The sequence below is a fragment of the Eucalyptus grandis genome, chromosome 5 (assembly GCF_016545825.1).
Source record: "Eucalyptus grandis isolate ANBG69807.140 chromosome 5, ASM1654582v1, whole genome shotgun sequence".
Lineage (NCBI taxonomy): Eukaryota > Viridiplantae > Streptophyta > Magnoliopsida > Myrtales > Myrtaceae > Eucalyptus > Eucalyptus grandis.
Window position 1 is genome coordinate 50,891,020 of NC_052616.1, and position 15,000 is coordinate 50,906,019.

General features: G+C 36.9%; 1 protein-coding gene across 4 annotated transcripts; it reads right to left on the reverse strand.

Moving 5' to 3' along the window:
• Window positions 1-1,598: 1,598 nt before the first annotated feature.
• LOC104428745 (disease resistance protein RUN1-like) lies at window positions 1,599-12,316 on the reverse strand. 4 transcript variants are annotated; one of them, XM_039312860.1, is made up of 9 exons: window positions 11,346-12,316; window positions 11,226-11,312; window positions 8,611-9,706; window positions 6,860-7,186; window positions 3,952-6,753; window positions 3,690-3,814; window positions 2,253-2,310; window positions 2,069-2,156; window positions 1,599-1,974 (listed from the first exon to the last, which is right to left on the reverse strand). In XM_039312860.1, the coding sequence occupies exons 1-5, from the start codon at window positions 11,948-11,950 to the stop codon at window positions 4,309-4,311; spliced, it is 4,560 nt and encodes a 1,519-aa protein (XP_039168794.1). In that variant the 5' UTR covers window positions 11,951-12,316; the 3' UTR covers window positions 1,599-1,974; window positions 2,069-2,156; window positions 2,253-2,310; window positions 3,690-3,814; window positions 3,952-4,308. The 4 variants fall into 4 exon arrangements, with proteins under 4 accessions (XP_039168794.1, XP_039168792.1, XP_039168793.1 ...); XM_039312858.1 differs by having other exon boundaries at window positions 11,226-12,316; XM_039312859.1 differs by having other exon boundaries at window positions 2,069-2,162; window positions 11,226-12,316.
• Between the last annotated feature and the right edge of the window lie 2,684 nt (window positions 12,317-15,000).

Below are 15,000 nucleotides of genomic sequence, written 5' to 3' on the forward strand. Positions count from 1 at the left end.
TGATTAATGCAACGAGGTGGCAGCAGGGCTGACGGATGGTGCATGGGCGGTCGAGCTCGGGTGCGCGGGTGGCTGGTCGTTGGACTGGCGGACGTGTGACCGAGGTGGTGCTAGCCTTGGTTGATTGGTTAGCTTTTGTGTTGTAGCTGAAAATTGAGGTTGAAACAAGGAAGAAGAAGAAGAAGAAGAAGAAGAAGGTAGTGAGTCTGTGACGGGTCGACCAAGGGGGAGGAAAGGAGAGGGAGAGGGGGAACAAAAGGGGGACAAAGGCCTTGAAAGTCAAGGGGCTAGCCACTAAGATTCAAGTGGAAATATCTTTGAAATGATGAATTTGGCATCAAAGTCTCTACCCTTGCTGTCCAACTTCCTCAACAAATCAATTCCCTCACAATTCTTCACCAAAGGACTTCAATGTGGTGCCCAAAATTCAACAACCAGCAGCCCTTACGAATTTTGCACCCATTCATCTCAATCCCTCACCAAACAACTTCAATTTAATGGCCACACATGCCATGGCAGCAGCCTAAACCAATTCCTAGCATTTTCTTCACCAAGCAATCCATTTTGAAGGCCAAAAATTCACTTGAAAATGCCCATCCGAATTTCCACCATTTAAATTGCCTAATTTTGATTTTTCGCCAAAATTCTAGACTCACTAAAAATTCTTCGAAGGATGCGACAATGTCCTAAATATAAATCAAGACACACTAGAACTTTTGATTCTCAAACCGAGTTCAATTTCGTGATTAATTTCAATCAAACGCGATTTTAGCGTGACTTAACCTACCGGATAGTTTTTATGAATTTTATCACATTTGACCCGTGGTCAATAATTTCGATCCATGTTTGTGCATCTCTCGACTCATCGGCGACTTTCGATTGTCGAAAAATCTCAAGATTTCAATTACAAGCACCGTGGTATAGAATTGATAGAAAAATCGGTTTAATGCCATTCAACGCAAATTTTGCAATCAAGTGGAATCACCCACAATTTAATTACATGCTTCTGTCGAATTAACATATCTCTGGTCACTAATCGATTTTAACATTGCCGTATTGACCATTGCAGATTAGCACGATCGAGCAGTTGATTTCTGATCGAATTCTCAAGTCTGTTGCGTTTATATCCCTTAACAGCTTCACCAAATATATTAGTTATTTCGTGAGTGATCAGCTCAGAAAAAAAAGAACCATAGACACGTCGATTAAAAACTCATTTCATTTAATCAAAACATGGTCGAAAATCAGGATGTCACACCCCAAAACCTCCAAATTGTAGTAATTCTCCAGCACAATAATGTGTGTAAGACGTCTTGCTGACCTAACTTGACATAATAAATGAAGGCAAAAAGCGCAAAAAATTACACTTTTATCTTTAAAAATGCGAGACCTTACAATCCAGCAAGAAACAACAATCCATATGGATAATTGAAATATTGTTGGACCAACAAAAACCAGGGTTAACGACCAGTAAACCATCCTAACTTGAGTCAATCTTATCTAGTTGAAGTGTTTAAGTGCTCAAAGTATTTATGAAGACTGTAGCAAGATGACTTGAAATGAAGAACTAACCATAAACCAGGAGTCATTTACCATCGCACATCATCAGTTTAGCAACTAATTCGGACATGCTGCTAGAGCACATGAAAACAATACTAGGCTTGACAACATATCATTCTGACATTTAAAGCATGACCAAGTTCCATTACACCATGGTATTAGAACTCTCTCACCAACGAATGGATAGCACAACCCAGTGAAGGCCTACCAAAATAGCTGCTAGAGTACATTAAGCCAAATACCAAGCTGACCATAATTTGTAGTATCCAAGGAAGACTAAGTTGACCAACTTTCTCACTTCAAAGCAATTATAAGGAGAGATTGTCCACAGCCTCTGCCAATTAACATCGCCTTCAAGTCCTTCATGACCATCGCCGGCCAATACTTCTTTGAATTCCACTTCGTCATCTTCACCTGCCAATCAGAAATCAAGCAAACTTCAGAAAATCAACTTGGAACAATCGAGTCAACTACCCATTAGGTCACAAAAGAACACGAGTAGCCAAACCTAAATAGCCAATGAGAAGCCAGTGATTTATCGAACTAAAGCTGAAATAGGAGCACGACGCATTGTGGTCCTTCGCTGGTCTCCATAGCTAAAGCTCCATGAGCAGTTGAAAACGCAACATTAGTGTTGGAACAAATCGCAAGGATGTGAGCTGAAGAGGGATTATGAAGGATAGAGCTCAAACCTAGAGGAATGCTCGAGCCAGTTGAAGAGTGAGAGGATGAGGAAAGTCCACTTGAATCCTAGAGTAACAAGTGGGAGAGAAAATAAGGAAGATAGAGAGACTTGATCGTAGGAGTGGAGGCGAACATTTTCAGCTCTGCAAAGCTTCTGTTAAATATAAGCAAGGCAACATGGTATGACAACATGCAAACAACCTTTTACCATTCCAAGTATGCATTGAGCTCCTAATCCTTCTATGCTTTTGATTTATTTTAGAAGTGCCTTGCAAAAGCTCTCTCGGATATTTCAGCATTTACATCAACCAGTGAAATAATAACCGAATCCTACCAGTGAGTCAGATGACATCAATCCAGCAACTAACATCAACGAACTAGTAATAATACTCTGAAGCTTACAAATCTCTGTTTGTCAAACTCAATATTCTTTCTAACCTCTTTTGATCCAATTAATGGGGCATCTAACATCATCAGCCATAGAAGCTTTGATCAAATTAACATAGTGAATTCAACTTGAGTTGCTTGCTTTTGTGGGGCATAGTATGATTCTTTTCCTTATCATTACGTGATATTCATGCCTTAGAATTAATTCAAGGCAGTTTTCAAATGGCATATAGGATACCAAAAAGTTTCCTTAGGAAACTTATGCAAATGCTTCCTGTCTTTTACTTTTCAGCAAGTAAATGAACTAACAAGAGCTTATGCACAATATAATGAATTATTTTACAATACAGCCGATTATGTCAAAGGACATTCTAGTAATGTCTTGCTTAGCTCAAAAGTTCAAGTATATGACAAATAGCTTTACAAACTCTACAAACATCAAGATGCATTCTCTGGGATAATCTATTATTAGCTTTGGAGTAGGTATATTCTGGATTCAAACCAAATGAACAAGGATCCATAGTCAACAAAATGTGAATTGCAATTTTCTCGATCAATCCAAATAATTCACAATGCTTTTGCTTTTGCCTTGTTTGTTAGTTCACTCACAACCACACCACTAGAAGAAGAGCTTGTTCTTGCATTTAGCATTTCTAAACCGATATGGTTACTTTAATCAACTAATGCAGACAGTTCTGTGAAATACAATATACAAAACTTAATGGTTGGACAGATTTTATCCCAAGTTAATAGTGTATGCATGCCAAGGGATGCCCTATCAACATGCTCCATTTGTACCGTAAATTCACTCTTAAGCGTAACTTAGAAGCATGCAGTCATGAGCTACATGGTAAGGGCAAAGCAAACTAAAACCTCAAATTAGGAGGACTGCCATATAGGGGTCCTTCATTTTGCATTTCTTGACCTACACAATGACCTTTAGCATGCTATCAGATACCTACCTGTACACATCAGTTTTTATGCACTACCTCTAGCATTCCCAGAATCAATCAAATGTTGAAAATCTTTATTTTTCTGCATAGGATGAAGGATCTTACCCGAAAACTAATGACAAATGATGCGCTTAGAAAGCATTTTCCATCTATTTCCCTTACTGGCATGATAAGCAAAATCTTGTTGCCAAAGCACACAACAATTTCCGTGAATATCTCCCCTCAGTTCCCTGAATTCAAGGAGACAATGATGACACTGCCAGCTAGGAAATAATAATGGCAAGATCATAAATCTTGAAAGATATTGGGAGCAGGAAATACAAATGAAAATTGGATAGTAGATGTCAAAAGAACAAAGGTAACTTACCTTCTCTATGTACCTTTGATAATATATAGGGATTATTTCAATTATATTGACTCATCCGAGTCATCCGTATAGATTCGCTATAATATCGATAAATCTGAGTTCCGGATAATTCTGGAATTGTTTTGAGTGACTTGCATTCGATGATATTCAGTTCCCGTAACTTCAACCTATCAAGGCCTTGAATTTCGATCAAGTTTTTGCATTCTTTAGCATTTAATATCTCCAGACTCTTGGATTTTGGAAGGGATAGCCTTTCCATTGAAGTGCACCTAGAGATATCTAGGCTTTCCAAATACTCCAACCCATCGAGGCCTTGAATTTCGACCAAGTTTGCGCAGTCTCTAGCTTGTAATATCTTCAAACTCTTAGATTTTGGAAGGATATCCTTTCCATTGAAGAGCACCCAGAGATATTTAGGCGTTCCAAATTCTCCAATCCATCGAGACCTTGAATTTCGACTAAGTTTTCGCAAGCATTTAATTCCTTTAGCCTCCTAGATTTTGGAAGGGATAGCCTTTCCATTGAAGTGCACCCATATATATGTAGGTATTCCAAATACTCCAACCCATTGAGGCCTTGAATTTCGACCAAGTTTGCGCAATAGCGAGCTTGTAATATCTTCAAACTCTTGGATTCTGGAAGGGATAGCCTTTCCATTGAAGTGCACCTAGAGATATTTAGGCTTTCTAAATACTCCAACCCATCAAGGCCTTGAATTTCGACCAAGTTTGCGCAGTCTCTAGCGTCTAATTTCTTTAAACTCTTGGATTTTGGAAGGGATATCCTTTCCACTGAAGTGCACCTAGAGATATCTAGGCGTTTCAAATATTCCAACCCATCGAGGCCTTGAATTTCAACCAAGTTTGCGCAGTTTATAGCTTGTAATATCTTCAGACTCTTGAATTTTGGAAGGGATAGCTTTTCCATTGAAGTGCACCCAAAGATATTTAGGCTTTCCAAATTCTCCAACCCATTGAGGCCTTGAATTTCGACCAAGTTTGTGCAATCTCTAGCTTGTAATATCTCCAGACTCTTGGATTTTGGAAGGGATAGCCTTTCCGTTGAAGTGCACCCAGAGATAACTAGGCTTTCCAAATTCTCCAACCTATCTAGACCTTGAATTTCGGCTAAGTTTTTGCAAGCATTTAATTTCTTCAGCCTCCCGGATTTTGGAAGAGATAACATTTCCATTGAGGTGCACCCTTCAATATGTAGGCTTACCAAATACTCCAACCCATCGAGGCCTTGAATTTCAATCAAGTTTGCGCAATCTCTAACCTGTAATATCTTTAGACTCTTGGATTTTGGAAGGGATATCCTTTCCATTGAAGTGCACCCAGAGATATCTAGGCTTTTCAAATATTTCAACCCATCAAGGCCTTGAATTTCGACCAAGTTTGCGCAGTTTCTAGCTTGTAATATCTTCAGACTCTTGAATTTTGGAAGGGATAGCCTTTCCATTGAAGTGCACCCAGAGATATCTAGGCTTTCCAAATTCTCCAACCCATCGAGGCCTTGAATTTCTATCAGGTTTGCACAGTCTCTAGCTTGTAATATCTCTAGACTCTTGAATTTTGGAAGGGATAGCCTTTCCATTGAAGTGCACCCAGAGATATCTAGACTTTCCAAATTCTCTAACCCATCGAGACCTTGAATTTCGGCTAAGTTTTTGCAAGCACTTAATTTCTTCAACCTCCCAGATTTTGGAAGGTATAGCTTTTCAATTGAAGTCCACCCTTTGATATCTAGACTTTCCAAATACTCAGACCTATCAAGACCTTGAATTTCAGCTAAGTTTTTGCACTCTTGAGCATTTAAATTCTTCAGCCTCCCGGATTTTGGAAGGGCCAGCCTTTCCATTGAAGTGCACCTAAGGATATCTAGGCTTTCCAAATTCTCCAATCTATCAAGGTCTTGAATTTCGACTAATTTATTGCAATTTGCAACATGCAATTTCTCCAAATATATCGATTTGTCAAGACCTTGAACTTCAAGTAGATTATGGCAACCTCTGACATCTAATGTCCGTAGGTGGATAGATTGTGAAACATCCAGTGTTTCGATAGATCTACAGTCCTTGACCTCCAAGAGTTCCAACTTGAAGGGTGTGTTTAGGGATTGTGATGATTTTGATTCTTCAACGTTTGTTGGTTGGGAGCATTCTGAACTCTTTAATTGCGCTGATTGAAGCTCCCGCTTGTAAAAATCCTTGTCATCCCAAACTCGTAGTTCCTTGAGATGGGTTAGGTGGGAAAACGAAGTCAATTTGCAACTTCCATAAGGGACGTGCAAATGTGTTAAGCCGAAAGGAAGGTCCGGCAGTGATTGGAGCCTTTTGCAGGAATTAAAATAAAGGCGTCGCAGAGAAGAAAGATTACACATCGTTTCTGCCAATATCCGTTTCAAATTGGGGCAAACTGAAGCACGTAACTCTCGGAGCTTTCTCAGACTCCCAATACTGTTGGGCAATTCTTCTATACTAGTATTATTAACCGTTAGAAACTCTAGATTCTTCAAAGACCCTATGCTATCTGGTAATGTAGAAAGGGCAGTATGATTCACATAAAGTTGCTGCAGCGCTTTTAATTTACCTATTTCTGCCGGAAGCTCCATGAGGCTGTAACACTCGCCCAAGTCCAAGTGAAGGAGGGCCTCCATGTCTCCAATTGAAGCATTGATTTGCTTCAGTCTCTCACACTTATAAAGGATGAGAACCTCTAACTTCTTGAAAGCTAAGAGGAAGTCGGCATCTTCGAAGGATTCACAATATGAAAGGTCTAGATATTTGAGCTTATCTGCCATCTAGTAAAAAAGAATAATAATAATGATTGTGGAGGGATGAGTCTAGAGTGATTACAATTCAAACGACAACATGAAAGGGGAGGAAAAAAAAGACCTTAATTCTTACCTTGAAAAAACTCCATCCCTCCCATTTCTCATTTATCTTGCTTCCTTGCAATTCGAGTACAACTAATTCCTTTACATCAAAAGTGCTTACTTCAAAACTCGGGGGACATTTTCGCCATTGAAGCCATTTTAACCTCTTCATTAAGTCCTTAAAATTTCCACTGAGATGTACATTTATCATGTGAAGGTATCTTAGCTTCGTCAAATTCTTAAATTGTTTTTCTGTGTAAATGTCACCATCTCCCTCATTCTTTTCTAGCGGAAATATTTCATTGAAGCCTTCTGCGCTACCTTCACTCAGATTAATTGCCTCAATCTTGTCCGTTCCCTATAAGCAAGAATCAATGTTCATTAGTACTATATCCAACTAAAGTCATCGAATATCATTTGTTCATAATGCTATTGATGTGTATTAATGTGCTCAAGAGACCAGCAATGTGAAGACATGATTTTCTTTTAATGCCAATAAACTACAATTATGATGTAATGGCTCATATAGAATAAAAACTTTACAACCTGTAATCTTCTTCTTTCTGGAAATGTAGTTTCATTATCACACTAGTTAAGACATGCATGCAAAGCACGGAATATAATCAAATTGCAAAGTGCAAAATCAAAATTTTACTTGGTCAATTTTATATTTCTATTAAGGAGACTTTTTCTATTAAGCAATGCATGGGTGAAAGGATAGATAAAAGGGAGAAAAACCTCAGAAGCAACGAGTCGGCGAGCAAGACTTACCACGGATTCGGTATTATTAAGGAGACTTCTAGCACAAAAAATATATATATAATTAATTTAAGAAGTTAGAAATAAAACTCCCTTTTTTAAAAAAAAAAAATCAACGCATTCATAACACTTCAAAATGGGAATAACCGTTTTGACAACTCCAAAAATCAAAACGGAAGGGGGAAAATAAAGAGGCTATGTGATCCCGGCTTAACCGTTTTTGATGAAAGAAATTATTTTCTCGCCATCGATTCGGATAATTGAAATAACTCAAAATGGCTTGTTTTGAGTAACTTTTATTCTTCATCTTTTGTTTTTTCTCAAGAGCATGCACTTTGGCCAATTTTTTTTTTTTTTTTGGGTGATATATCCGTAAAACTTGTTGACACGCCAAATTTTACATGATTTTTTTTTAGTAGTTCTCTGGAATCCGAGTATTATTTGATCTTTTGACGGGAGAGCAAGATATTTATTTTTTATTTTTTATTAGTTGCGGCGAGCAATCTATCTCACCCTTTGCTGTACCTGTAGATTTTGTCTAAAGGTATTTTGGAAGTACCTATTAAGTAACCTGGCTGGAAAAAAAAAAAAAAACTCTATAGGAAGTGGTTTTTATTAAAAGTATTGATTTAACAAAATACAAGAACATGAAACACGTGAAAGTCATCTCGAAAGAGAAACAAAGATTTTCAGCGAAGAGGGCCATTTATCACGTGAAAAAGTGATACGTGAAATATAAGATTTTACTAATTAATAAAGCAAACAAGAGATAATATGTATATATATTGCACTGTACTCTTAATTTCATATGGTAGGTAATAGTTATATATGAGAGAAAAACCATAAAAAGAAATACTTTCTAAGAGAGAACAACCTCCCTGCTTTCTAATCACGTCAATTACACATTCCAGGGCAATAATAGCGAAGGATATCAGTCCACTATAGCAAGCACTAAGTAGTGGACCAATATTACTCTCAGTCTTAGAACATGGACTAAATGAGAAAACGAAACGAAATGCTTACCTTATTTTCCTTTAGTACCTTTTGAGCTTCATCATAGTCCCATAACCTACTACGGCAACAAGGCTCTCGGTGGTCTTCTTCACGAACTATTTCCCTACCAAGATCTCTCAATTGGTCATGCATTATGAGCTTATTATCATCTCCAACTTTTATTAATGACATGAATATCAATACTTCAATTCCTTCCTCTGGGAAAAAGCCACAAGCGTCCCACATGTAGGATGTGATATTCTTGTTAGTGCCGATGAAAAAGCAAGCAATATCCAGAAATATTTGTTTTTGCTTATAGTCTAATGCTTCAATACTTATCCTTAGCTTCTCTTGCACTTTTGGAGGAGGCACTTCTTTTAACTTACCTACTGTACCTCTCCAAAACGGTAGCTTTCTTCCACACAATAATGAACCTAAAACCTCAAGTGATAAGGGAAGCCCTTTGGTGATGTATACGACTTCATGAGCGAGGTCCTCAAATTCCTTTAGAGGAGAGTCATTTCGAAATGCATGTTTGCTAAACAGAATCAAAGATTGATTGCCATCCAGTACCTCATGTTCATAGTTGTAGTCTACCTTAGCTTCTTCAAGAACCCCCTTGTTTCTGCTGGTAATAATGATCCTACTTCCCGAAGAAAACCAATCATGATTACCAGCCAAACACTTCACTTGATTGACATCATCCACATCATCAAGAAGAACGAGGACCTTTTTACGCTTAAACCTGGAGGAGATGAGCTCAATCCCTTCATCCTTAGTAACAACTTCAATTTTTTGCTTCAATATATCATAGATTAACCGATTCTGTAAATAATGTACACGATTATGCTTACATGATTCCCTTATATCATCAATGAAGCTATGATGCTCAAATTGATCGAAGAGTTTATTGTAGATGGCTTTAGCAAGCATAGTCTTACCAATGCCTCCCATTCCATGGATGCCAACGAATAGGGTGTCATGAGATTTATTATGCACAAATTCCATAACCTTCTTCACATGAACATCAATTCCGATCAAATTCTTAGGATTGACCAACCCAAACTTTTTCTTCAATTCGTTCAACACTTTTTGGACAATCGATTTCACCAACTCTGCTTCAGACCTGTCAAATGTGACAAGAGTTCAAATATGTAGCAACAATAAGTTTATATTATTTATCTATAGAGAACATAATAAATCTGGGGATAGATTGAAAAACTTTAAATATCATTGTTGTCATACCTCTATATGTTATGACATATGCTAAGTCTAAAGTGTGGTTGCTCCAAATGGGGTGCCCATTTCACTGCTACTCTAGCAGGATTTATCAAGTTAGGAAAAACTGGAGGGTATCACTTATGAATCTTAAATATTGTATATATTATGGATTTGAACCAAATTTATTAAAGATATTATGGATGACATGGATGTGACTTTAAAAATTGTTTAGAGCATTTGAATAAGCAAAATCCTATAAGCCAGCCCAATATGAGAGTTAGCTATCAATCAATAAATAAGTCATAACATTTTATGCAAGTTGAATTCAGGTCTTGTGACACCAATCCGAAAAGTTGTTCAAATTGTGATATTGTGAACTACTTGAAAGCAATTGAAGGGATTTCTTCTTGTTTGCGCAATTCTACAGGCTTGCAAGTTTAAATTGTATTGTGAATTTAGTATCATTCTAGATTGGTGCTCTTATCAGTTTTCATTGCCTCTAGGGATGACAACAAGTTGTACTTTATTTTCCTTTTGAGTATATATGTTCTATGATTTTAATGATCTAGTATTGAGTTTATAGGGAAGTAGAAGAATATTTTTTACCCAAAAAAGAACATTGCTTCAATATATGCAGATGCATGAGATAGAAATTACTTGTTGAAGATAGGAAATGCTTTGAAAATTATTTAAACGGACATATACTAAAAATAATCATTTTTTTTACCATCATCTTATATAACCAATGAAACATTTCTTTTGTAAAATAATTTTAATAATAACTAATCAACGATATCAATGATTTAATAAATGTAACTTGGGAAGATAAAGAATTATGGCAAAGCTTGGACGCTACCATCTTATGAGCTTTAAATAAAAATCGCCAATGAGTTGTACTATTAATCTCAAATAAATTTATAATTAGAAAAGTTTGTAACGAAGATTAATGTAACACACCCTATAATTAGATTGGTCAATATCATCAAAGCAATAAAATTTATTCAAGTGAATGGGGTGTAAGAGTAAAAAATCTTTTGATATAAGAGTAAATTCGTTAAAGCAAAAAAAAAATTTACCATCATCTTATACTATTACAAAATCTTTTGATATAAAAGTAAAAATTAGTTCAAAAAATCTTATTATTCAAGTGAATGGGATCATAAAAATAAAATTTATAATTAGATTGGTCAATATCGTTAAAGTAGAAAACTTAAAAAGAAAGAATAACTTAAAGAATTCATGCACCGTAGGATCTTTACTGCCAGCAAGTTTTTTTATATGTTAAAAAAGAATGTAAAATGAAGCAGGTGAGAATTAGAACAATCAACATACCAAAAAAAGAAAAAGAAAAGAGAATTAGAACAACCAGTAAACACCCACACACATTAAAAGAAATTAGAGAATGTTTTGGCGAGAAATTTTACCCTTGGGTTTCGTATCCTTTCAAGGTGCTGACTTCATCGAGTGCTTTCTTCCATTTCTCCAAAGTAGTCGCTAGGTCGAAAGAAGACCTCTTTTGACCAAAAAAATACAAAAAAGAAGACCTCTTACGCAAACGACTCAAGCGCTTATGAAATGCCTCTCCAAACCTCCCAGTTTGATATCGCACTTCAGCTGGTTTCACATTGAAGAATATAGGCAACAGTATCTGCCCCTTGTTATTCTTGCAATCCATTATTTGAACCAATTCATCCAGGCACCAACTGCTTGTACCATAAGTCATGGAGAGAATGGGGATTAGGATTTTACTATTTCTAATTGCTGCCAAAAGCTCTGGTCTAATGTTCTCGCCTTCACGGAGCTCGTCATTGTCTTTGAAAGCATAAATTCCAGCATCAACGAGCCCTTTATAGAGGTGAGAAGTGAAGCCATGTCGAGTATCTGGGCCTCTAAAACTCAGGAATACCTCATAGCAGTTTCCAGTCAACGAACTAGATACACCGTTGTTCGCTTTTGTCGGAGACAGACTAGATCCATCGGAATTAGCTTCCGTCGGTGCAGCCATCGAACCAGATGCACTAGTATCAACATCTTCTGCATTTCTACGCGCACTAGTTCTCTTCTTATTGAGAAAATAGAACGCGAGCACGAAGAGAAGGACCGGTGCCACGAGCACGGCAAAAGAATGCCCAAAAATGGGATGATGCATTTCGGCTTTGCTGTGAATTTGCCCTTGATTTTCACCTTCAAGTCTGACGGAGAAAAAACTAGAATGCTTCTCAGGAAATAGGAAATGCGTTCTTGTTGCCCATTCTCTTGTGGTTTGATTTATATAATGGAGCCAATTGGCGACCAGAATCGCACCAATAAGTCAAGCTTTGTCAACCGCGTGCTTAGAGTCGCTGCCTTCACGTGGTTGAAATCTCAATGCACAAGAGAATCCAAAGATAACACGCATAGAACGGTGGATCTGTTGGGAAGATGAAAAGTGGAGAGAGAATTGGGAGGAGACTGTGTCATGGATTTGTGGGAGAAAATGAAAAGTGGGGGGAGAGAGGGAAAAGGGAGAGAGAGATTCGTCCGTTCCACTAATTTCCAAACAAGTGCTCAGTAACAGACAAAAACATGCAAAGCGTTAAGACAATGAAGAGGGCATGCTTGGTCCACTACTTGCACCATTGAACTTTTATCTTTCTTCTGTTAATTTATTTTCCATCAGCAAAGGTATTTTTTGTTAAATATATGTAAGCTCTTAATCCCACTTAGGAATTTACCCCTCGTACTTTGAGCCTATTAAAAATTGTACAGTCAAACTGACAAACTTTAATTTAATAATGAAATGTTGTATTATTAACAATAATTTATTCTAGAAAAATTATGTAATGGACGTAGTCGAGGATGATAAAAATTATTAACATGCATATATATATATATATATATATATATATATATATTCAGTACCTAAGCACAATGAGAAGAATTCCTTTTTTTCTCTAGTTCTATCTTGCCTTTTTTCTTTTGTTTTTACTTTATTATTCATATATATATATATATATATATATATATATATATATCTTTATTGGTTTGATTTATTCAATCCAATTAATTAGTCACACATCAATAATTTAAACTTACCGAACTAGACATAAATTAATAATTCATTGACCGGGACCACTAAACATGCATTTATGGTCGTTGCCTTAGTGTAGTGGAAGTTTCAATGCACAGGAAAGATGAACTTTAAGGAAATGTAGATGCTACAAGTAGATCAATCTTTCGGTGAAATTGCAACTTTTTGCTCTCCATCATTTCCTCATGCGTGCTCCGATAATTCTCTCTCTCTTCATTTTTTTTCTTTTCACCTCCTCTGTTCTTCTTTTCTGACCACTTTCTCAATTTTCTTTAAAAAAAAAAGAAAAGCTTTCTCTCTTTTGCTGACCATAACCGTCTCTCTATATCTCCTTTTCTTTATCGTGAAGAAAAGCTCAATCCTTTCCTTTTTTGAGTTCTCTCCGGCAATGATTGCATGCGGAAAAATCGCCCAGCCACTAGGGCGAGAATCCTCTGCTTTTTTCAAGCCTAGATTTTCTTCTCTTCTTGGCCATGAATTTCGGTCCCTCAATGCCAAGACTGTCTTCTTTTGTCTTTTTAGACAAAAAAAAGTTGTTAAGGCTAGAATTAAGACTATACGTTAAATTTGAGGATTTTTAGAGAATTAGGACCGTATGAATAGAGGGAAGAGAAATTCGAGGAGCTTTACTTGTTTTAATCATCTAGGGGCAGATTTGTAATTAGATAGCATGCAATATTCTTTTTGCGCCCTCGCTCGATGGCTGGGTCCCACCGGTCCTTACTTAACTTGAGGCTACCCCTCCTCTTTGCTAAGTTTTTGTCCACTTCTTATTTTGAATGAGTGGCCAAGCCCACCACTCCTCTCTACTTTATTGATTTCACAATTTCTTAATCAACCCAAAGTCAAATTAATAAATCAAAATTTTCAATTTTTTTTCGGCTAATGATTTTTCTTGGTTTAGTTTAGCGATTGCTGTAATGTTTTGCCCTGCTTCTTATCTTGGTCAAAAAGTGGGTTTTTTTTTTTAAAAAAAAAAGGAGAAATATAAAGGGATAAGGGAGAGAACGCACCAGGAGAGGAAGGAAAAGAAACGGAAAAGAAGAGGAAGAAAGGGACAGAAGAAGAAAAAAAGAGAGAGAGCGCATTGCACATACATGGGACCTCGCCAATTCAGATTTATTTTGATTTGCAATGCCAAATCTTTTGTTGATCTAATCGGAGTTGTTTTTAGAATTATATTTGAATTACAAAATCTGATTTTGAAGTTTTTAAACTATGGAAGTAAGTGCATTTTGAAGCTGTGGGATTTGACGGAAGATAATTAGAAGTAACTTTTCGTTAGAGCGAAATTTTCGAGTTTTGCATGCAAAATTTTGAAAAATCACATCTGTGAGCAATTTGTTGATGCGTGAGAGTCATTTGTTGGAGAGCAAGTTTTCTCCAAAGGGGTGGTCCGTGAGAATAATCTGTCACTATCAACAATGACTTTTGCAAGGTCTCCAACGCTGATCACCCTTGTGTCCTCCGATGTTCAAAGATAAAATGATTTATCTTACTTGAGCAAAAGTTGCACAACTTCAAAGCAGTGCTGAACTTGGATTTCGTTTTTGGCTTAGAAATTAAAATGATGACGAAATTTAATCGAGAGGAGTAAAATTCTTTGAAATTAAAGTGTGAAAGGAAAAGCGAACTTGGAGAAAACGTGGATATCACGAAAGTAGATTAAACGAACTTTTGCTCTGTCCTTCCGCGACGCGTGCCTTGACAAATCTCTCTCTCTCTCTCTACTTTTTTTCTTTTCACCTCCTCTGTCCTTTTCTTTCTTTTCTTTTGCAGACCACCTTCTCATATTTTCTTTATAAAAGCTTTATCTCTTTTGCCTACCACAGCCCCTCTCTCTCTCTCTCTCTCTCCTTTTCTTGGCCATGCAGAAAAACTCGTTCCTTTCTTTTTCAATCTCTCCTTGGCAATCATTACGTGCTGAAAAATCGCCCACCCCACTTGGGCGAGAATGCCTTGCCTTTTTTAAGCTAAGATTTTCTTCGACTTCTTTGACCGTTTCCGGTCTTTGAATGCCAAAATTACCCCCTGTCAAGATGGAAATTGCTCTCTAGTGACTTTGTCCTTAAGGTTCTTCTCATTATTCGGAGCACATTGGGGCTGAATATAAAATTTGGAAAGTTTTT

Bases quoted from the DNA above. Each gene is read 5' to 3' on its own strand.
- LOC104428745 (XM_039312858.1), bottom strand. From the start codon at position 11,950: ATGCATCATCCCATTTTTGGGCATTCTTTTGCCGTGCTCGTGGCACCG. The intron at 9,707-11,225 runs GTAAAATTTCTC...CACATTTGACAG, and splicing joins AAAGGATACGAAACCCAAGG to GTCTGAAGCAGAGTTGGTGA. The intron at 6,754-6,859 runs GTAAGAATTAAG...CTTTTTTACTAG, and splicing joins AGGGATGGAGTTTTTTCAAG to ATGGCAGATAAGCTCAAATA.